Source organism: Sceloporus undulatus, chromosome 1 (genome assembly GCF_019175285.1).
Source record: "Sceloporus undulatus isolate JIND9_A2432 ecotype Alabama chromosome 1, SceUnd_v1.1, whole genome shotgun sequence".
Classification (NCBI taxonomy): Eukaryota; Metazoa; Chordata; class Lepidosauria; order Squamata; family Phrynosomatidae; genus Sceloporus; species Sceloporus undulatus.
The window spans coordinates 259,624,217-259,647,572 of record NC_056522.1 but is presented as its reverse complement, the minus strand read 5'-3'; the positions used below and the strand labels follow the sequence as shown (position 1 = coordinate 259,647,572).

At 41.0% G+C, this 23,356-nt stretch overlaps 1 protein-coding gene across 1 annotated transcript in view; it reads right to left on the bottom strand.

Moving 5' to 3' along the window:
• Nucleotides 1-2,879: 2,879 nt before the first annotated feature.
• Nucleotides 2,880-23,356, bottom strand: part of LOC121923224 (bestrophin-1-like) — a 60,447-nt gene continuing 39,970 nt past the window's right edge. The window contains exons 6-11 of the mRNA XM_042453851.1: nt 20,494-20,648; nt 19,425-19,502; nt 12,912-13,064; nt 10,914-10,994; nt 9,043-9,194; nt 2,880-5,613 (exon numbers count right to left, since the gene is read on the bottom strand). Of these exons, the coding sequence (XP_042309785.1) occupies nt 4,398-5,613; nt 9,043-9,194; nt 10,914-10,994; nt 12,912-13,064; nt 19,425-19,502; nt 20,494-20,648 (1,835 nt within the window). The 3' untranslated portion in view covers nt 2,880-4,397. The remainder of the gene's footprint in view (nt 5,614-9,042; nt 9,195-10,913; nt 10,995-12,911; nt 13,065-19,424; nt 19,503-20,493; nt 20,649-23,356) is intronic.

Sequence of the window (23,356 nt, the reverse complement as noted above, 5' to 3'; positions counted from 1 at the left end):
GGAGTATATAAGGAGTAAAAGTGGGAAGGCTGTAAGTTTGTTTGGGGGGGGGGGAGAAACCCTTCTGACTCACAGCACATTGAACTGAGAAGGCACACATAAAACTACTGTGCTTAAACTAGTGTGGAGCATTCTACTCCCACTGCATTCTCAGATGCCATGCCTAGGAGAAATGGCTGCCATACACAGAGACAGCCACAACCTCAGTATCTTGTATAAAGTAAGCTGTAGCCTACAGGATAAATTCTACAATACGTGAGAAGCCCTTAAAAACAACAACTCTGTTTTAGAGTGATGTTACCTGGTCTACAGTCTTTAGATGGCTTTTATTTCTGTGCATAGCTGTCTCCCAAGTGGTAAGCATGACTGATTCTTCATTAAAATGCAGTAGATTAGTTACTACATTATACAGTCATCCCCCCATATTTGCGGCTTTGATATTTGCGGATTTGCTTATTCATGGATTTCATTAATATGTTCTCTCTAGGTCCTCCAGTGCAACTCTGTGGTCAACTTTAACTAAAAGTTGCACTGAAAGACCATTTGTAGCTACACCAGTGTCATTCTATGATCAGTGTATGTTGGACATTGACCACAGAGTTGCACTGGAGGACCTAGAGCAGGGGTAGGTAACCTATGGCCCGTGGGCCGAATCCGGCCCAGCAAGGCCTTGGGACCGGCCCCAGCCTGGTCCTGCTGCTGATTGCCGCCGGGGCTTTTGGCCTCTTGCGCAAGGGGGCAAGGGGGGGCAATTGTCTATAGAAGCCTCAGAAACATGCATTTATATTAACATTTTTTTAAAAATCAACAAATGTTTTCACGTGTCTTCCATTCAAAAAAAAAAAAGTGTCCTCCATTTGAAAATTTTGTCCTACATTTGTCCTGGTTTATTTATTTATTTAATTTTTTAAAAATTATTTATTTTTTGCCTCCGGCCCCCCAGTTGTCTGAGGGACAGCAACCCGGCCCCCGACTCAAAAAGGTTGGCTACCCCTGACCTAGAGATTCCTAGAGAGGTGTCCTCTCAGGTAAAAACAATGTTTTTGTTATTTGCCGTTTTTCCATATTCATGGGGGTCTTGTTCCCCTAACCCTAGTGAATATGGAGGGACAACTGTATATTATCCTGATGGTTTATTGTGGCCTTAAGGGTAGGAATGTTAAGACAAGTAAAAATGGGACCTCTCTGGTACTATATATTGCAATACAGTTATGTAACATCTGGCCCATTTCTGGCAGATAGTACTGTAGCAATTTCTGATGGATAGTACTGACACTTTCATTGGTGGCCTGCATCCGCCCCTTTCCCAGACGGATCGAGGCCTGAGTTGCCACAGTGGCAGCCCCGGAGGCCCCAATCCACCGCTTTTCCTGGCCTTGGGGAAACTGCAAAAGGCCACTTCCCCGCGGCCTGGAAAGGGATGTCCTTGAGGCTTCATGCCCCAAGGACACCCCAACAGCAGTGGGGAGAGAGAGAAAGGGGCCACTTGGCCCCTTTCTATCGCTGGCATGGCAGTTTAAAGGCTGTGCCAGCGATACACACAGCAGAAGGAGCTCCAAAACGGAGCTCCTTCTGGTACCATTGAAAGGGTGCCACAAGTGCCCTTCAGCGGTGCCAAGACGTAACGGCTGTGCTGCGCCGTTTGGCCATGACACGGCCATTTTGTACATACTCCATCCGTACTAAGGTTGCGGGCATCTAAAAGAGACGCCCCCAGGCAATCCTAGTACGTACGGAGTACATACAAAATGGCCTATCTGGACAGGGCCATAGTTAGCTAAGTGGTAGATGTGATCTGTGCTTTAAGAGCTATAGTTTATTGCTGTTATATTCAACTGGATAGCTTTATAATAGCAGTCCGAGCTAGAAGTCAAATAGCTCCCATAAAATGGTGCCTTTCTGTGCCAAACTTTTGAAACAATGATTCATCTGAAAGTCTCATTTTGTTCATGTTTATCTCGCTTTTTTCCTGAAGAGCACTGAAAGAAAGTCCTGTGCTGTACACTAAAACAAATTGAACCACATGCCTGAATTTTTGCTGCCTTACAGAATTGTTAGAAGGTGGTGTAAGGAACTGGGGGGGGGTGGATTATGCTGAGGATCCTTCCTAGGCTTCTCAGTCTTCATCTTGGGTCATTTGTATAATCTCAAAAGTTCCCAATAAAAACAGAAATGGGATTGCTCCCCTTCTCCAAAATGAAACTGCTCTTGTCAGGTGTTGCTAAAATCTCTACTCATGTGGAATATAGACAGCCCTGCCTATACCTAAAGCTTGCCTCTGGCTTCTCCACCCTCAAAACAAATTGCACCCTTTGATATCAAGACTGTTCCATGACTTAAAGCCTCTCTGCACTTTGTTGCTTTCTAAATATTGCTTTCTTAGATTGTATGCCACAGGCAGGCTTTCTTTTATATATTTATGGCTTTAGTACAGTGCTGTGCAAATCTACAGCACTATATAAATAATAATAATAATAATAATAATAATAATAAATTCAGCTATATTCTTTCTGTAACTAGAATTAAGGGAGGAGACCATGCTCTTTCTAGGAGGACAGACTAGCTTTTTTCTTAGCTTGACTCTCTCTTTGTAACCATTGTTTGTGCATTTGCCTGGTGCATACTTGGACCAAAAAAGTATACTGGAAGTAGTAGGGTTTGCTCCCTTGATATCCTGATAACCAGAGCAGGGCCTTTGGTCCTCAGCTGCTAAAAGCTCTGGCTAACATGGCCATTGTGTGTGAAATTCTAGGAGCTGAAACCCCAGACATCTAGAAGTCAAGGGTTTTGAACCCCTACAGAGTCCCCCCCCCCCCCCAAGACTCGCTATGAGGTGATAAGATGCTCCAGATATTGCTACCTAAAATTCTACATTTACAAGTAGCAGTTGCCTGGCTTTAGGCAGCAGTTTGTTCAAGATCATAGATGAAATAAACACAATTCTGCAATTCCAAGTTCTGTATTTTAATGGGAGTGGGCATGCACATCTGATGTCATTTTGAGTTACTAGGAACTGCAACTTCTTCAGTTGGCTTCATTTGTCACTTTGGTTTTAGAAAGTGATAATAGACACATTTACATAAAAGCTTGATATGAGCATGACATTTCCATTGCTAATGCTAGTTTCAGAATGGAATGTAAGTGCAAAAACCCTGGGTATAATGACATCAAGGGGTGTGGGCTGAGTAAAACCTTGTGTATAATCTGCTCTGCAACTGACCTAGGCAGCCAATGTCATTCATGTTTATCCAGCAAAGAATTTATAACTGCTTGAGTCTTAAATCTTCCTACCCATTTATTTGTAATAAATAGTGCTGTGGTGCATACAGAGAAAAGCTTTAAGAAACAAGGCACATTTCCCCTGCAGTCTTAAAACTTAAAGCATATATCATTTGCTTATCCAAAAAGATAATCTATTTCTCAAAGTGCTAAGAAAACAGTGCGTGGGGACCTGTTTGTGGCAAAGGAGGGACTGATCAGTTAAGACTATCCCCCGGCATCTCAACATCTTTTCATGCAGTCAGGTAGGTTATAAGATTAGTTTTCTAGATCCAAAGGGAGGCTTTTTGAGATTCACGCTCGCTCCTGTTATCTGTAGCACACTGCAGAGTAAGAGACCCCATTGTTTCTTTTACTCTCAGGATCCTGTGGAGGCCCACAGAATGGGAGTGAGGGAGATCAGTACTGAACTAGATCTTTCTACTCTGTGGAGCACAGAATGGTGGTAACAGCCAGGCACACTTCAGGCATTGCATCACAGGTTGGGAATCTCTGATATGATCTATGTACTCCAGACAGTAAAGACTGATATGCCCTTGAGACAGGTGAAATTAGCTGGTTGTGTTCCAAGCTGATTCGTTCAATCCATCTCCTCCAGTGTGATAGTTTTTTGTAAATCCTAAGGATCTGTGTTGTGCTTGGCTCTTGCTTGAAGCATTGAACCCAGTTTTTATGCTTCCCAGCCTAGTTCAAAAGTTCAAACGTAGGTTGTGCAAATGGGGGTGGGATGAAAATCATTAACATGGTTGGAGAATTAACCATGCAGTTTGGCCCTTGATCCATATCTAAAACAAGGTTCACAGCACTGGTAATGCACTTCTATTCTTTGGTACATTCAAATGGCAAAACAAAATTTATCACACACTGAAATCAGTTGCTTACTGGAATTAGAGCTATCCTACCTTGTAAGGCTGCAGTACCATGAATGGCTCTTAACATGATTGTTCATGGAAACACATGTGTATTTATGGAAGGAACTATTCAGATTAAGAAAGTGGGTATTCTCAATTGTTTTTTGTTTTTGTAGTTCATAGTGATTCTGGTACCCCCCAAAAGGCTGAGCACCAATGAAGCACCCATTGCCCTAATGAGAAAAAAACCCAGAGAGCCCATTGCACCTAGTTATCCCTATCTCCCTTCCCTTCATCAGCGGTGTTCTCACTGGTTTCCATGATCACTTCCATTAGACCCACAAGGTCTCCTTCTGCTAGAGAGATGCCAGAGTCATTGGGTGAAGGGCTGGCTGCCTTCCTCTGATCCTTGGTGTGATAAGAAGCAGTGGTTCCTCCACTTGCCATATCTCTCATCATGGCCCCGGCTACCACAGGGGAATCCTGCTGTGTGATTCCAGGAGAAGACTCAGAGCTGGGACCAGCATTTGCTTTGCCCAGCTGGGCTCTCTCGAGCACTGGGGAGGTCAGTGGTGTGAATGAAAAGAAAGTAGTTGGGCCATTACTGTTAGGAGTCTTGATGCCATAGCTATGAAGGAAACTGGTGTGCTCTGAGTTTGGCGTTCCTGCATTGTCTGGAGTCCTTCGGAGTTGTTGGAGGCCTTTCATACTGTTCAAACTCTTGGCTTTGGTTTGCATCTCAGAATTGGGAGACTCAGTAAAGAAAGGAAATCTGGGACTTGCTGAGTCTCCTGAGGAGAGAGCTCCTCCTGGGCTTCCGAGAGGCAAAGCCTCTTTCGACCTATTGGTTGTGTTTTTTGCCTCCCCTTCGATGGTCACTGCCAGTGAGTCTGAAACTTGGTTCTTTTCTGCTGGCCAAACAAAGGTTTCTCTGCCTCCTGAGCCAAGGGAGTTCTGACTTTTGTCCATATCACTGGCTCTGCAGGGAGACTGGCTAGCAGAGTTGTCCCTCAAGGAAACTGAACAGGCAGCGATACTGGCAAGAGCAGGAGGCTTCTTGCGGCCTTGACGTCTGGATGGGAAGATCATCGGAATGGAGCTGATGGGCGTTTGAGGAGCACTGTAGAAGCCGGGCCTCTCATAGAATGAGGTTGACATGAAGGCATCAAGCTCTCTCAGTTTACTGGCTGTGTTGTCCCATTGATCTTGGGAACTGAAACCTGGTGGGGAGCAATCTTCCCTTTGCTGGTTAATACTTGTGGGGCTACCAGGTTTCCCCACATCTGGGTAAGCATAATAAGGGGAAGGAGGCACATTTTCATTTCTCCGACGCATCAGGTTCATTCTTGATGACCTGGAGAAACTGGGGGACTGGACATTCAAGAAGCGGCCAATGTGGCCTAACAATGGTGTTGAGTGATTTGCTTCCTCATTCTCTTTAATCTGTTCAAGGGGTTGGAATTCCATCTCTTCTCTCTGCATACTGAAGAAAGAAAAAAAAAAGGCCATGACATATAGTGATTGATATGCAAAACATTTTAAAAGTGAGATGGCTTAAAGCTGGATTTTAGAGAACTTTTGTCCAATCAGATGCTTTGGACTTCAATTCCTAGAAGGCCTAGCCAGCATGGTGATTGTAAAGGATTGTCGGAAATGTAGGCCAAACAATCAGGAGGGCCAAAGTTTCTCCACCCTGCTTTAAATTTTTACAGCTCTATTCAGGGAAGCATTCCCAGTGCATGATTGTTATCTGGTTATTTAAATTGTTGTCTGCCCTATTTTATTGAATGTTAACATTAACTAATATGTATTATTTAATTGTTTTTTGTGGGTTTTTTTTGGGCTATGTGGCCATGTTCTAGAAGAGTTTATTCCGTGTTTCTAGAACATGGCCACATAGTCTCAAAAAACCCACAAAAAACTATGGATGCCGGCCATGAAAGCCTTTGACTTCATTTTTTTTCATTATTTGTGTAGAATGTAAGCCATAGGCAGATTTATTTTATCTATTTTAATTGTATGTACAGTGCTGTGTAAATTTACAGTGCTTTATATATAAAGCTTAATAATAATGGGTCCCTTGACTGTCACTATTGGTGATCCCTCTCTGGAAAGACCACCTTCTCCTTGCAGCTATTGGAAATGCTACTGTTGTAGTGTTCCTACTATTGCTGCCAGTTGCTCACCAATCACAGAGCCAATGATCAAACTGTAGGTAGAAGCAGCTCAATTTAGGAATGTTACTTTTTGGGGATTGATACTCCCAGAATTCTCCAGCTGGCACTAACTGAGGGATTCTGTGACTTGCACTCCCCAAAAGGAACATTTCTAAATTCTTTTAATATAGTTCCCCATTCTTCCTCACTACCATGGCTTCTCATGCATCTATTCATCTACTCTGGGACAACGGGAGAAGTGAGTAAGCAGACAGAGGAGTTTATCAAACGGGAGGAATTTCTCTTAAATTCGAATGAAAAGAAAGTGGGACCAGAACGCATTCACTTAAAGTCGCTAGTTTCGCACAATTACGTGAATACGCATTGCATTCGAACTGGCTCCCCATTGCCCGAAAATAGCATGCCATTGCCCGAATTTGCATGTGGCAGTCTATCATGCAATAACGTGAAATCACATGATTGCATTCGGACTGACTTCCCATTGCCCGAATTTGCGTGTGGCAGTCTATCATGCAATAAAGTGAAATCACATTCGGACTGACTTCCCATTGCCCGAATTTGCATGTAGTGGGTTATCATGCAATAATGTTAAACCCCATGATTGCGTTCAGATTGCCATCGGATTATACTTCCAATTCCCCTTGTCTGATAAACTCCAGAGAAAGCAAGAAGAAGGAGGCACAGAATTAGAGGCCTCTCATCATTGGTCATTAATTGGTCACTGGCTTTGGTAGGATCTGACCGTGCCAATCCATCAAAACATGCCAACCCCTGATTCCGGTGCCCAATATGAATTCAGTGCTCTTTGATTATAACAGGCCCAAATTAATTGTTGCCTATTGCTGTCCAAAATACGTTTTTTGTAATTCAAGGAAAGAGGAACAATGGGGAAAGCAGCAAATGATATCCCTCCCCATTTTTTAAAAATTGAAATTTTGTATCTTGCTTTTTTTTTCTGAGATGAAACTCTGCATGTCTTGAAACTGTAAAATATTTACTGTTATTATGTGCCTTCAAGCTGATTAAGCTTAAGGCAACTTTCTCATAGGGTTTTCTGGGCAACATTGATTTAGAAGGGGTTTGCCATTTCCTTCTTCTGAGGCAGAGTATGTAACTTGCCTAAGATCACCCAGTGGGTTTCCATGGCCAAGATGGGTTTATGAACACTGGCCTCCCAGTTTTCTAGTCCAACCCAAACCACTCCACCACATGGGATCTGAACATTTTGTTTCCATCTGGAATGGAACGGGACCTTTCATATGTGTGGTAAACATAGTAACCAGTACACTCCAGAAACCCAACCTAAACAAACCAAACTGAAATTTTGCATCCAGAAAAGCTGGAGTGCATGAAAATGTTCATCTCTTTCTTAAGACTCAGAGCACCATTCTCATTCTAGTTCCTCAGGGATGATGAGATAAGTGTGTGGCACAACAGCTTATTTCCCAGTCAACGCCTTCATAACTTTGAGCAGTACTAATCCTTTTACTGCCTGTAGACAACAAGGTGAGGTGCTATAAACGTAGAGCAAAGGATAGGGCTTGGCAGCTCATTACACACAATTTAAGTATATGAGGGTTGGATGACTAAGGTTGTACTTGCCAAAAAAAAAAAAAAAATAAGCTTCAGTGTGCATCAAAACAGCCAAACAGAATGTTTTGATAAAGGGTGATCCACAAAGAGGGGCATGAGCTTTAGAAGAATTTTGTCTGTATTGTCAGGGATTGAAAAAATTACCTTTTTTGAACTACAAGTCCCCCAATCCCCCAACCAACATGGCTAGTTTCTGGGACTTATAGTCCAAAAGTCTTCTTTTCAAACTCTGAATCCTGTGTGCTAATAACAAAATCATTCTCCAATGGTAAATTCTTATGTAATTAGAATGCCACCATACAGAGAGAAATGGTTGGTGTCAAGAAACCTCAAAGTACTGTTGTGATGTTGTGTGCTTTCAAATCATTTCCCACTTAATGGTGACCATATCATAGCATTCCCCCTTGCCCAGGATTTATTCAGAGGGAATTTGTGATTGCCTTCTCTAAAGCTGCAAAAGTGTGACTTGCTCAAAATCACCCAGTGGGGTTTACACCATGGTCTCCAGAGTCCTAAACAAGCATTCAAAGCACTAGATCACACTGACTCCCAGCCCAAGTCCAAGTACTGAAGTACAAATTCCAGGCAAGCAGCTGTATCTGTTATAGCAAAACTGGAAAAGCAAAAGCAAAGAAAAAAACATCTATCCAAACCCAAACAGTTTTGTGGCACCTTACATTCTGATTAGTTTACTATGGCATAAGCTCTCGTGGGCTATAGCTCACTTCATCAGAGCCATTCAAAATATTTATTCCATGATTTAAAAAAAATGTCTAGTAATTAAAAAAAATACTAGGGGAGAAAATCCTAAAACTGCTCTGTGAGGACTGGCCATCCTCAGTGCAAATGAAATTCTGCCTGACTGAAGATGTCAGATGATGTGTGTGGTTGTATGTGTGGACGAATGCTGTAATGGGAAGAAGGCGTTGTTGGGTGGAGCAGCAAACAGGAACAATCCAAACAACAGTGTTTTATTGAAGTTTCCACTAATTTTCCCAACTGTTTTTTTAAAAGCTTCTCATGAAACTTTCAAGAGCAACACATTTATTGTGTCATGTATCCATAAGCAAGCGTCTACATCAGATATATTCCCTGTGGCAGGCAGACAATAAGCTCTACATGTTTTAAGCAACTTCACTTGCCTGATGTCAAAGGTTGAGCCAAGGAAAGATGGCCGCTTATAATCTGCTGTTGCTGCTGTATAAGGCGGTTGTGGGTCCGACTCATTCCAATATGGATCCTTCTGCAGGGTGGGCAAATCCCAGTGCATTTCATCCACTGCCATAAGGGAGACCTGCCAAGAGACAGAATGACACATACCATATGAAACATGGTAGCCCTAGCTATGTATGTGCTATGTGCTGTATGGAAGAGCAGTCTCTTCCAGTAGGCTTATCCAGATGATTTTAAATTGTGTTGAGATGCTGAATTTAAAATGTGGACTGTTTTAAAATGTGTATGTCTTGTTTGTCCTTTTAAACTGTTGTGTGTTTTAATTAATGTTGTTCATTGCTGATTTATTATTGCTCCCCACCTCAATCCATGCAGAGAGGTGGGTAAGAAATTAATATATTATTATTATTATTATTGTTGTTGTTGTTGTTGTTGTTGTTGTTGTTGTTGTTAGACTCCCCCCCACCCAACCATTTCTAGGAAAACATCAATTTCTAATAATTTGGAGGTAGTTAGAATGTTGCAAACAAAGACATTGTGAAGATGGGAGAGGTTTTTTTCAGTTGGGTGTGCTGGAGAGCTTACGATAACAAAGCAGCATGTAGATAACCATGTTTTGTGGCTTGCCACCAATATTTCAACAACTTATCCTTTGGGGAAGGTGAGAGTCCCAAGCAGACAACAGAAATGGGAGTTCTATTTCCCCATTGCACAGTGGTTTACAAGTTATGCAGGTTTGCTTGAGGACTCAGAATGGTGGAATGAGTTGCCATTGAAAGCTTAGGAAGCATCATGAGTTTAATAAAGTTCAAAGGGGGTGATTAAAGTGCAGGAAAGGCAGTAGGAGCAGAGACTGCACAGAGGAAGGTGAACATGGGAGACCTCAAGAGTGAATTTTCCAATCTGTGAAAATGATTTTGTTATCAAAGGAAACTCAAAGGTCATATATTGAAATAATGAATTCAGAGACATAGCCGTGTTAGTCTGGAATATCGGTATGCACCTTTGTAGCACCTTTGAGACTATGTGAAAGAAGATGTAGCATAAGATTTCATAGACTTGGTCTACTTACCTAGATGCATAAAGAAGTTAGCATGTGCCAGTCTTTAACGTGTGCATTTCTGGGAGATATGTGCCTTTCTGGGAGAAATATTAGCTAGAGCTAGAAAAGAAGTAACTTTCTGGGGATCCCCCAACCAGTCATTGAGGATTATGTATTCTGGGAGATGTAGTCCAAAAACAACTTTTCTGAGCTCCACTATTAACATTATACAGGTTGAGTCTCTCTTACCCAGAATTCTGAAAGCCAAAATTATCACAAACAAAACCCAAAACGTTTTTCATGGGTGGCGGAGATAGCGACACCTTTGCTTTCTGATGGTTCAGGGTACACAACCTTTGTTTCATGCATAAAGTTATTACAAATATTGTATAAAATTAACTTCAGGCTATAAGGTGTATATGAAACTTAAATGAATTTTGTGTTTAGACTTGTGTCCCATCTCCAAGATTATATACATATATGCAAATAGAAGAATTCCCAAATCCAAAACCATAATATCCAAAACCCAAAACATTTCTGGTCCCAACCATTTCAGAAAAGGGATACTCAATCTGTATGACATTTATTTTCAAAGCCATGTTTGAGGCCACTGAACTGCTAAGAATGAATCTGATAATTAAGAACAATATGACTAGCCCTAAATTCTGTCCTGATATAGTCTCTGCTTATTTTCACAGTATGTATACTGAGAACATCTGTCCCACTCGTCTGAGATGTCCAAAATGGGAAAGAGTTACCCCACAGGAAGATGTTCTTAAGAATAGGCCTCCAATTTACCTGAAGATTCCTGTCAATAAGCCAGTTGGTTTCAAAGTCATCATCATCCTCTCCAAAGGGATTGATGAGCTGTTCAGCTACCTGTGCAATGAGAATGATGAAAGCATGATGCACCAAGATTTAATAGTTGTATGTCCAAATGACACTCAGTCCTAGCTTTGGGACCCTAAGCACAGGCAAATACAGTTTAATCAGTGAACTGCATGATTTCCTGTTTCAAATTACAACAACTAAAATTAAAAAAAATAATTTCCAAATATCCTCGTTTGCATGATCACTTGTGTTTATTTTTAACAATTTGTCTAGGTTTTGGAAAGAGTCTAAAGCTTTTGCTTCTACAGGTGTTTTTTGGCATTGGGCATGATGCTAGGCTATTGGTGTGTGTAAATCTATTTGTATTTCTGTATTGATTTTCTCTTAAAAAAAAAGAACACACACACTTTCAACACAATCCAAATGTGTGTGGTTGTGTATAAGAGAAGCTTTTACTCACAAAACTTTTGAATAGGAGAATGGACGCCTAATTACAATTTATTTAAAAATGCTTTGTGATGTACCTTACATAGGAGGTTTCCTAAAATGATCCATGGTGACAGGAAAATAAATGGCTTTTGAACTGGGATGTGGGAGATCTACTCCTACTAGGTAACCCTGGGCTTGTCTCTTTCTCTGTCTCTCAGCCAGACCTAATTCACAGGTTTGATGTAATGTTAAAGGGGGAGAGCTGTTTCTGTCAACATGAGTTCATTGAAGAGAAGGTAAATATAAATTGAAGTAAAAATTATTTAGCAGTAAAATTTTGTATTTATGGCAATACAATATTTCCTTATCTAGAGAATGAGATAAAAGATTAACCAAGCAAAATGGCCTGGGATGTAGTGGAGAAAAGAGATGTGTGCATACGTGGTTGTGTTCATATTTTTTTTCAAGAAATAAAAGGTCAGCTGAGAATAATCTTGCATATTTCCTATCTTCAGTTCCTTTTTCTTTTCTTAAAAAACAGTCTCACTTCTGGTGAGCCTCTCAAGAAGAAAAGCTCCTTGTGGCATGATCTGCAGAGGCAAGGAACAGGGAGAGGTTAAGTAGATGAGATTATGAGTGAGGGGGAAAGGGAGAGGAAAAGAAAGTGTTTTGGTGGTGTTGATGAGAAATGGGATTTTCAAAAATTAATGTAATTTGTTGCAGTCAGCCCTTGGAATCAAATGCCAATGGATACCAAGGGCCCACTGTACTTCTCTCCCAAATTCAAAATAAAGGTGGTGGTGGTGGTAGTAAAATCATTGATGGCATTCTCCAACATCATTCTTGTGAGGGCTTCAGTGCAGGTTGTTAACTCAAGCATAAACACTAATTAAACATAATCATAAAATGATTAAAAATTTCCCACTTCTAATATAAATCTAATTAGATTTTTTGGCTTATTAATGATTAACAAAAGGCAGCAATCATTTTCTAATGTCTTTCCTATCTTTGGGCAGACCTATATTTGAACCAACAGGACTGCCCATTGTCTGTCATCTACTCTAGTATATCAAACAGGAGAAATTTCTCTTAAATTCGAATGAAAAGTGGGGCCAGAACGCATTCACTTAAAGTCGCAAGTTTCGCGCAATTACATGAATATGCATTGCATTTGAACTGGCTTCCCATTGCCCAAAAATAGCATGCCATTGTCTGAATTTGCATGTGGCAGTCTATCACGCAATAACGTGAAACCACATGATTGCATTCGGACTGACTTCCCATTGCCTGAATTTGTGTGTAGTGGGTTATCATGCAATAATGTTAAACCCCATGATTGCGTTCAAATTGCCATCGGATTATACTTCCAATTCCCCTTGTCTGATAAACTCCTAAGTAATTCCTCTGTGTAATGCACAAAAATGGCTGGGGTCTGGTGGAAATGGAAATCAATGCTTTTGCTTTTGCTACTTGAAAACCAGCTGCCCTAGGAGGTAGAACCTCCCCAGGAATTAATCATTTCCCCTTTGAACTGACCTTTAGCCATCCTGCATAAAAGAAAAACTGCAGGAAGGTGAAGACAGGCACAAAAAGGTCCATCTCATGGCCAGGATACCCCTTTGCTGGGTCCAGGAATTGACGTCCAATTAAGCAAGCCAGGAAAAAGCTGTAAACAGCTACTGTGACCACCTTGGAGAAAGAGACAGTTAGGACCCATCATGGTTTGCAGGAGTTAGGCTGTTGCTGCAAAATGGTTATGAACTGTGACTCATAATAACAATGTTCCTAGAATGGTTATCTACACTTAAGATATAATTCTTTATCCTCAACATATGTATAAATGTATTACATGTCACTTGCTGTACAGTAGGTGATTTTGTGTAATACAAATTTGCATCTAGGGACCAGATGTCATTAGGAATTTGTAGCAAGAAAATAATGCATGTTAACAAATTCAGGGGTAGCTGTGTTGACATAGAGCCAGGAGGTATAGTGGTTTTCGTTTTGGACTGTGACTTTAGAGACCAGGGTTCGATTCCCAGCTTGGCCATGAAACCCACTGGGTGGCCTTGGGCAAGCCATACTCTTTCAGCTGCAGGACAAGGCAATGGTGAACCTCCTCTGAACAAAAGTTGCCATGAAAACCCCATGATAGTTTTGCCTTAGGGTCACCATAAGTCAGAAACAACTTGTAGGCACACAACAACAACACCAGTACACATTACATGCACCCTCATGTTCCCACCAATGCCATGACTGTGAGTCTCTGTTGTGAAACCCATTTCTAGCTTGATTCTTTTTCTTCTTCCTCCAGTACTTTACCACATGCTTCATTCAAGTTATGGGGGAAAATATATCTTGGTATGGTTAGGACTAGTAAAACATCAAGAGGAAGCTGGGTTTTTCCAATGGAAGAAGAAAAGAAAATCCCCAGACGTTTGAAGGCTCACTTCCTTTTTTACTTTGGGCAATTTAGAACATTTGTCCTAAATTATTTACCGATTCGTCAGATCTGGAATTTCAGGGTTTCTATTTCTAATCTTTCTATACTTTTACCTGCCAAATATAGGAATCACTAAGCAATGTGATTGTTAATTATTCCATATAGTATCTGCATCATTTGAAATGTGAATCTTTCTCAGATTTGAGCTTTTGTGAATATCAGTTGTCATTATCCAGGTCCCTAATGACTGCAGAAACCCCCCCCCCCCACATAATTTATATAGTTTGCCTCTACTAGCATACAGGTTTCATTACCAGTTTTTTCAACATTGTTAAGTTAGTAGCCTAACCACCAAATGACATTGTTTGGGAAAGTATTCATTAATTCTTAGGGCTCTTTCACACTACACAGTTATAGCACTATGATTCCACTTCAACTGCCATGGCAGTATCCTATGCAATCTTGGGATTTAGGGAGAAGCATTAAGCATTTAGAGTACTCAGACAGTGTCCCACCAAACTACAGACCCCAGGATGTTGCCATGGCAATTAAAGTGTTCTCATAGTTCTACAACTATGCAGTATAAAAGGGCCTTTAGAAGCAAATCAATCTTCCACTGATCTGGTGCTGGGACTGGCATGTTATGGCAAAACAACCCAATTTGTTTGTCTTTAGCTGACTGAGGCTGCATCTGCACTGCAAAATTAATGCAATTTGACCCTGCTTTAACTGCCATGGCTCAATGCTATTGAATTCTGAAGTTTGAAGTTTTGTGAGATATTTGCCTTTTCTGTCAGAGAACTCTGGTGCCACAACATGCTACAAATCGCAGGATCCCTTAGGATAGAGCTATGGCAATTAAATCAGTGTCAAACTACATTAATTCTACAGTGTGGCAGCAGCCTGAGCTATTTGGTGTTGACTACCTCCTCCACCAGCACTAGCAAGCAGGATTCTAGGTATACAACCCAACAGGTGAAAGAGCAGCATGGAAGGAAGGCTGGAGTGGGAGATGGACAAAACCACTTGTGCCTTACAGGTCTCTTTCACACTAAACAGTTAGAGCACCTTAGAGCACAGTTAGACTTCATCCTATGGAACTGTAGGTCTTGTAGTTTCATGAAGTATTGAGTTATCAGCCAGAAAGTTCTAGTGTCTCACTAAACCAGGGGTAGGCAACCTGCGGCCCGCGGGCCGGATGCGGCCCAGCGAGGCCTTGGGACCGGCCCCAGCCCGGTCCTGCCACCGATTGCCGCCGGGGCCTTTGGCCTCTCATGCGCAGGGGCAAGGGGGGTCCTATAGATGCCGCAGAAAACATGCCAGTTATATTAAAAAAAAATTAAAAATCAGCAAAAATTTTTGCGTGTCCTCCACTTTTTTAAAAAAAGTGTCCACTATTTGACAGTGTTGTCCTACATCTGTCCCAGTTTATTTATTTATTTATTTATTTTAAAAATTATTTAATCATTTATTTTTTGGCTTCGGCCCCCCAGTTGTCTGAGGGACAGCAACCCGGCCCCCGGCTCAAAAAGGTTGCCTACCCCTGCACTAAACTATAAATCCCAGAATTCTGTAGGATGTAGCTGTGGCAGATGAAATATCAGATTGTATAGTATAAAAGAGCACAATGAATTTCAAAGCCCTGAAAGAGAATATGAGTGTTCCCAAACCTGCCCTACATGTACTCTGCTCTTTCTAGACCTTGCTCTAACAGAAAAGCTGTTCTTCTCACTAGTGATGCTTAGATAGATAATTATTCTCCTAGTTGTCCTAGCAAATTGACTACTCAGGAAACGGCAAATGGACAAATGAGTCTGTTCAGTATCCCAGAAAGACTGATTGGGTTCATCATGAAACCAAGGGCTGTTCCATACCATTTTGGTGTCAAAGGCTGAGCAGCAAATGATTCCTACCCCTCTGGTCACCCCACATCAATCCAAGTCAAGATACAGAGTCTCCTCAACCATGATAGGTAGCACATGGGACAGAACTTCCCACAAACATTTCTCCCGATTCCTGATTGTAAAACATAGTAAAAATAAAAGTATGTATTGTAAAAATTTTCTGCTCCCCATCCAAAGAAGCCTCTGTCTTTCTAATGATATTGCTAACTCTCACACTTATCCACAGTTGTCAGGAAAACAGCAAATATTGTTGTTTCTAAGTATGTTCTTATTTTCAGATTATAAACCCATTGGGACAGCTGGAACATCCTTTGTTCTTTTTAATTTTTGTAAAAGCACACAAATAGGATTGATAGGTACAGGAGTATAGATCTTGGACAAGAACTCCCCAGTTCTGCTTGCTCACAGGGCAAGTCATGTAAGATTTACTGATGAATCTGAATTTTGGGCCTCCTTTCTGGCTATCTTTGGCCACACAACTTTCAGTTTCATCTATCAGTTTGAAATTCTACCTTCTCCATCTGCCTGTGCCAAACCAAACCAGGCTTACTGGAACACAGATGTGTGTAAATATGCATATAGAAAGAAAGAAATTGAATGTCAAGGTCTCATCTCTTGCTCTTTTAAGAGAGCACCACATGGTGTATGATAACAATAAGGTCCCAATAGAGTATGGGGGGGGGGGCAATATCCACACTACACAATTATAGCACTTTGCTACTACTTAAGCTACCATGGTTCCATCCTATGGAATCCTGGGATTTATAATTTTGTGAAATAACAGAACTCTTTCCTAGACCACCCTTGTACTGTAATGCAGGGGACTTCAGTAGAGAATTCTTAGCAAAATGACATATCCCAGAATTGTGTAGAATGAAGCCATGGTAATTAAAGTGGTATCAGGCTGCTATAATTGTACATTGTGAATACTGTGTGTATGCATGCTTAAACACACATCTGTTGCTGCATGCATGCTCTTGTGTGTACACTTTCATGTCCATTCTATGTATATGTCCATAACGTTCATCTGTTTTGGATCCTGGCTTTCAGGAGTCTTTCGTTTTCAGAGAAATTTTTATTAACCTTAATGGTCTTCAGGGACAGGAATCCTTTGGTATACAACAGAATCTAACAGAGTACATTATCTAAGTAGCTGAATTTCAGAACACAAAAGTTGGGATGGGCACCATACGGTCTGCCCTGTGGCTGCAGTTTGGGTGGTGCTGAACAGTTAACATGCTTGGTGTCTAAGGCAGACCGTATGGTGCCCATCCCAACTTTTGTGTTCTGAAATTCAGCTACTTAGATAATGTACTCTGTTAGATTCCCCACAAAGTGGTTCATCCCACTGAATGTTGTGCTATGAATATGACAATAGCTAGTTCAAGCTAAAGCAACTGGTAGGTTTGTCATATGTTGATATGCACAGAGAACTGGAAAGGCAGAGTGGATCCTTGTTGGTTCTACTGGACCTTTCAGCAGCTTTCCATAACATCAACCATGGTATCCTTCTGGGCCACCTTACTGGGATGGGTCCTGAAGGCATTGCTTTACTGTGGCTCTGTTCCTTCCTGGAGGGGCAATAAGGTGGTGCTGGGCATTTTTGTATGGCTTCCTGGCTATTAGCCTGTGGGACGATTCAGGGTTCTGTTTTGCCCCCATTCTATTTTATATATACATGAAACTGCTAGGAGAGGCTGTCTAGAGTTTTCGGGTGCAGTGCCATCAATATATGGATGATACCCAACTCTAATACTCTTTTCCACTCCAATCCAAGGAGACTGTCCTGGTCCTAAACCAGTGTTTGTCATCAGCAATGGACTGAATGTGGGCAAAAAAATTGAAGCTTAACCCAGACATGAAAGAGGTGCTCTTCGTCAGTTGGAAGTCAGATGAGAAAATAAGACTTCAGCCTGTCTTACAAGAGGCTACACTCCCTATGAAAACACAGGTTCACAGTTTGGGTGTACTCCTGGGCTCAGTCTTGAAACTGGAGGCCCAGATTTCTGCCATGGCCAGGAATGCTTTTACACATTTAAAGGTTGTGCATCAACTGCACCTGTTCCTTGAGACACCAGATCCGGCCACAATGGTACATGCTTTAGTTATACCCTGTTTGGACTACTGGAACACACTATGCATGGGGCTGTCTTTGAAGGGTGTTTGGAAACTTCAGCTGGCCTAAAGAGCTGCAGCCAGACTGTCAACTGAGGCAGGTTACAAACACAATATTATGCTTCTGTTGAAACAGCTCCACTGGCTGCCAGTTTGTTACCAGGCATAATTGAAAGTGCTGGTTATGACCTAGAAAGCCCCATACGGCTCAGAATCCAGGCTCACTGGCAGACCAGATCTCTCTATATGAATTGGCCTGGAGCTCTGAAATCATCAGGAGAAGCCCTTCTCTCAGTCCCACCACCATTACAAGCACGATTGGTGGGGACACAAGAGAGGTCCTTCTCAGTGGCTGCTTATAGACTCTGGAACTCCCTTTCCAGGGAGGCCAGAATGCCCCCCCCCTCCTTATTGTCCTTTGTCAGCAGGCTAAAATCTTTTGTTCAGAAAGACATTTAAAACAGAAAGTTCTTAAAGAATGGGCTAGGGGGTGCTGTTTTGTTTCAAATGAACTATATTATAGAGCTTTAAAATCTTTATAATTGCACTTTATTCTTTTACTAAAGTGTGAATTGTTTTAATATTGAAAATAGTTTAATTCTATTTTAATCCTCTATTTCTGCATGTTTTATTTGTACAGTGCTCCCTCCGCTTACGTAGGGATCCATTCTGGATCCCTCTGTGTAAGGGGAAATCAGCGTATGCTGAAGCCCCATAGGAACTAATGGGGCTTGTGCCCATAGCACACGGTGGTGTGGTGGTGCGCACGCTCCATTAGTTCTTCCAGGGTGCGCAACGGGCTCTTCCGGCATGACTTTCAGCATATGCTGAAAGCCACGTATGGTGCGCTCGTGTAAAACGCAGGTGCACTGTATTGGTTTTTAAAATTGTGAATTGCTATGAGTTCCAACTTTGGGGGTAAAGAGGGATATAAATAAATTAATTAATTAAATTTGCTCAGATACAAATAAGGAACAAACAGCATTTGTCTTTTAAAATCCCTTCAAATATTTCTGACGAACTATAAGTGTAGGTGGAAAAATGCCCTTTGCATGTATCTACATGTGTGCCTATTGCAATTTGAGTAAATTGTGTTTGGCACACCAGGGATTTATTTATGAGATTCACAAATGAGGGGTTATGCTTGAAGATTATAGAGCTGTGATATGCTTGACACAAGTCAGTTTCTTTGGAATGCACGCTTTACCTTGTTGTTCTGTGCCTTCAAGTAGTTTACAACTTTACATCAGCATTTGTCTTTAAAAACCTCTAAAATCTCTGAGGAACTATAAGCGTAGGTGGAAAAATGTGCTTTGCACATATCTGTAAGTGTACTTATTGCAACTTCAATAAACTGTATTTGGCACACTAGAGATTTATTTATGAGATTTACAAATGAGGGGTTATGCTGGAAGATTATAGAGCTATAGAAACACTTAACACAAATCAGTTTCCCTGAAATGCATGGTTTACCATGCTGTTAAGTGCAGTAACAGTCACCACTTTTGTTTCCAGTTCATGGCAAGCTGTAATACAATAACCTCTGCTTGGAAACAAGGATAATTCATAACAAAATCCATTTCTCACCTGGGTATAGACCAATGGAATGCTGATCCAATCATACCCATAGAGTCGACCACACTGACTGCGCAGAGTGTTCATTTCCTGGAGTCATTGAGGAAGACCAAGTATTACTTGAGGAAAAGAGCATTCAACACAGTGCTCTCATTGTCTTTTGCAGAGTGAGCTATTGCATGTTAAGAGTTGTTTTAGATGCTGCATCATAAATGGAACCCCTGCTTATATCAGTCAATCTTGTCCTGATAGTTCATTCCTATTAATTTAAATCAATATTATTACGCATATTTAATAGCCATGCGTTACACATGGAATGTGGAATCTTGCACAGAAAATGGCTTCCTGAAATCTAACTTGATGCTAAACAATCACATATAAGTTTCTAGCAGTCAGAAGGAAAAACCCAAAAAACCCAAAAAAAAAACAAAACCCACAATCAGAAGGATGGTTAACCAAACATTGAAAATGGATTGTTTCTGTTTTGGAGGATCCAAATGCTAATGGATCTTGAGCAAAAACCCCACTTGTGAATAACACTAGTCCCTCCACAGTAGGCTAAAACATATTTCTCCCCTAGGCTTCAACTTAGTTTGGAGACTTGGTGAAAAGCTTGTGACACTGATCTGCTTTACAAGTTTGTGGTAGGATTTATCAATCTAGTGCATTTGAAGTACTTTGAATGCTATCTATTGCAATATTTAATTAAATCCTGATCTCAGCCCACTCTCAAGCAGAATGGCAGGTAGATCTCAAAAGAGTTTATTTTCTTTTTTATCCGCTTTCTTCACTGTGCAGCTCTCACATCCATACATGATGATGGGGAATACAATGGCCTGGATGCTTCTAACTTTAGTGCTCACTTGTATATCTTCACTCTTGTCTAAGAAAGCACACCATGGCCTAAATTTTGTTGTTAGTCCTCACTAGAGTAGCACCACCGAATCAATGGGATTTACTTATACTGTATATTGGCTCACCAATCAACAATTAATTGAGTGGGTAGATCCTAGTTGGGAGTAAACAACAGGATGCCAGCCACTGTGTTTTTTTCACATCCATTTACAAATATAGAACTCACATTCAAGATGCCTTGGAGAAGAACACTGTCACGGATCCGGCCATCATTACGGGCCTTCACTGCCAAGTTTGAGAACCATACACAGGGAATCCAAAACTTGTTATGTGGTGAATTCACACTGTCAAACTTCTTGTGTTCTTCTGGAGTCATCAGGCCTGTGCAGAAGAGAAGATGGAGGAAAGAGGAAGCAAAAATTACAGGTACCCTGTCCTTATACTTGAAGGGGAAAAATGTATTTGTTAGCTTTCAAAACACTTTGTGGAGACCGCAAAATGCTGATTTTCTACTTTGGGGCAGCACTCAGAAAAGCAACATTTTTGAACTGTGACTCTCAGAAACCCAAGCCCACTTGGCCAATGGGCATTATAGATCATGATTCTGAAAGTTATGGTCCAAAAAGTTATTTTTCCAAGGTGTGATTTGGGGCTGCCAGTCCTGAGCCTGTAAAGCCATATCCATGTCAGGAAACCTAATCAATACAATCAGATTATTGAATAGATTTTTACTACTGGACATGAAATGAGAGGGGAAAACAAGGAGGGAACCGAGTTCAATTAAATAAGCTCTGGGTGTGAATCAAGCCATTTTTAAAAAATAGTTCTACACCCAAATGGACACACTGGTTTCCACTCATCTGATCAATGGAGACAAATGAATGATTCTATGATTCTAACTCATACAGCTTAATCAGTGAAACATATGAGTCCTACCCCTGTTTCAATGCCTTTTGCAAGTTATTGCAAACCAAAAATAAAAATACAATCAGCCCTTGATATCCACAGATTTTTTATCCACAGATTCAACCATTCATAGCTTGAAAATATTCCCAAAAGTTATAAATTCCAAAAAACAAACCTTGATTTTGCTATTTTGTATAAGAAACACTATTTCACTACGCCATTTTGTTTAATGGGACTTAAGAATCCACAGATTTTGGTATTACAGTGGATAGAGGTTCTGGAACCAAACCTCAGAGGATATCAAGGGCTTACTGTAACCTCCAAATATGTATCTTTCCAATCTCTGATCGGTTATATTTTAAAGCAATTTTCTAAGCTTTAATAAGGGGTCTAGAAATTTTTCTGCTTTTAATTCAGGGCTGTATGCAGCTCCCTGCACTAGTTTTTGTAGCCCTTACCTCTTCCAAACTATTATTTGTCTCTGCTGCTCGCCCCCCCCCCCCCAAATAAAAAGGCAAATTTGGAAGCTTTCAGGAGTGGCAATTCACCTTTTAAATAGGTTACAGGATACCCCTCCTCTGTTTCATATTAAAAAGACATTTTTTAAAACCAGAAGTGAAACCTCAGTCAGTTCAAGTAGTTTGTTTTTGGTTTCTTCTTATTATTATAATTTTTGGCCGATTGCAACCCTTGAAAGTCCCTAGGAACATGAAATTGTCCCTGTATCCATCACAGTTTTCACTGTAAGGTTGTGAAAGCCGGACAATTAGGTGGAAAGACAATAAACTAATTTGCAATGTGGTGCTGCAGCTGGAGAAGAGTTCTGTGGGTACTGTGGACTGCTACAAAGAAAATAAATGGGTCCTAGAGCAAAGCAGGCCTGAACTCTCCTTAAAAGCCAGGATGACTAAACTGAAGTTATGGTACTTTGGAGAGGTATGTTTCACTAGAAAAGGTGATAATGCTAGGAAAAGTGAAAGACAGTAGGAAAAGAGGTAAAGTACATTATGGATGGGCAAACCCAGTCAAGGAAATCATGGCCCTGAGTTTGCAAGACCTTTGTAAGGCTGTTCATAATCGGATGTCTTGGAGGGTTCTCATTCATTCTGAACCAAATTTGATGACAATTAGCAATAATAAGAAATCAATTGAATTTGCCCATTCTTTCCTTAATGCCTATTTTTGCCTCCATAAGGAGTTTGATGTTGTTGCTATGTGCCTTAACGTTAACTTCTACTTATGGCAACCCTATCTAAGAGTTTTCTTGGGAAGATTTGGTCGGAGGAGGTTTGCCATTGCCTTCTTTTAAGGCTGCATGTACATTTATGATTTGCCCAAGGTGAAATCTTGGAACCTTGGTTGAAAACCAGTTGGTTTCCATGCCTGAATGTGGATTTGAATCTTCATCTGGCAAAGTCCTGGTCCAACACTCAAACCACGACCACACACTGGCTTTCATTCATAAGGGCTAGAAGGCCTTCTTTTCTTCTTCTTTGAATGGAAAACGAAGTATCTTTAGATTCAGAATTCTAAGCTTGAGGCTAAATCCTATTTTAGCAAAGAATGGTGGAATGCACACTGGCTACTCCTTACCGTGCATGAAAACATGTAATAGTGTAGTCACAGTTTGTGCTTGTTGGAGGGTTAGGCAGATAGCAGTAACTGTAAGCTACACACCATTTCAGTATTTACAAACCCAGTGTTCAGAGATTTAGGGAAATTCAGCTCACACTTGCTCCCAACATGCTCACTGGCAAAAAAGTTTGCAAGCCACAGAAAAAAATGTGTTCTTCAGCTTGCATACAGCTGTTTTAATAACCATCAAATCTGTTAGTCCTCTGTAGCTGGTTTGGACTTTAGAGGAAAGAAATGAAAAGCAGGTTACATGCAAAGGATCTGTTTTATGTCCACCTCCCCTTGCTGAAGAAAGCCATTACAAATGGCTTAAAATCTTTTTAGATGGCTGTCTTTTTATATCCAAATCAAATCTGATTACAAAAGTGCTAGTGCCTTGGTGGCAAAGAACAACATCAGATCTCTTGCATTGCCAGCTGGTGCTCTTTATTTGTCACAGTGCCTGAGTGTCGCCCACAGTGGAATATTCCAGTGCTTTAAAAAAAGAGAGAGAGATTCATACTCCCATGCAAACAGAAAAGTGTAGCAAGCAGAAGGAGAAATGGGCA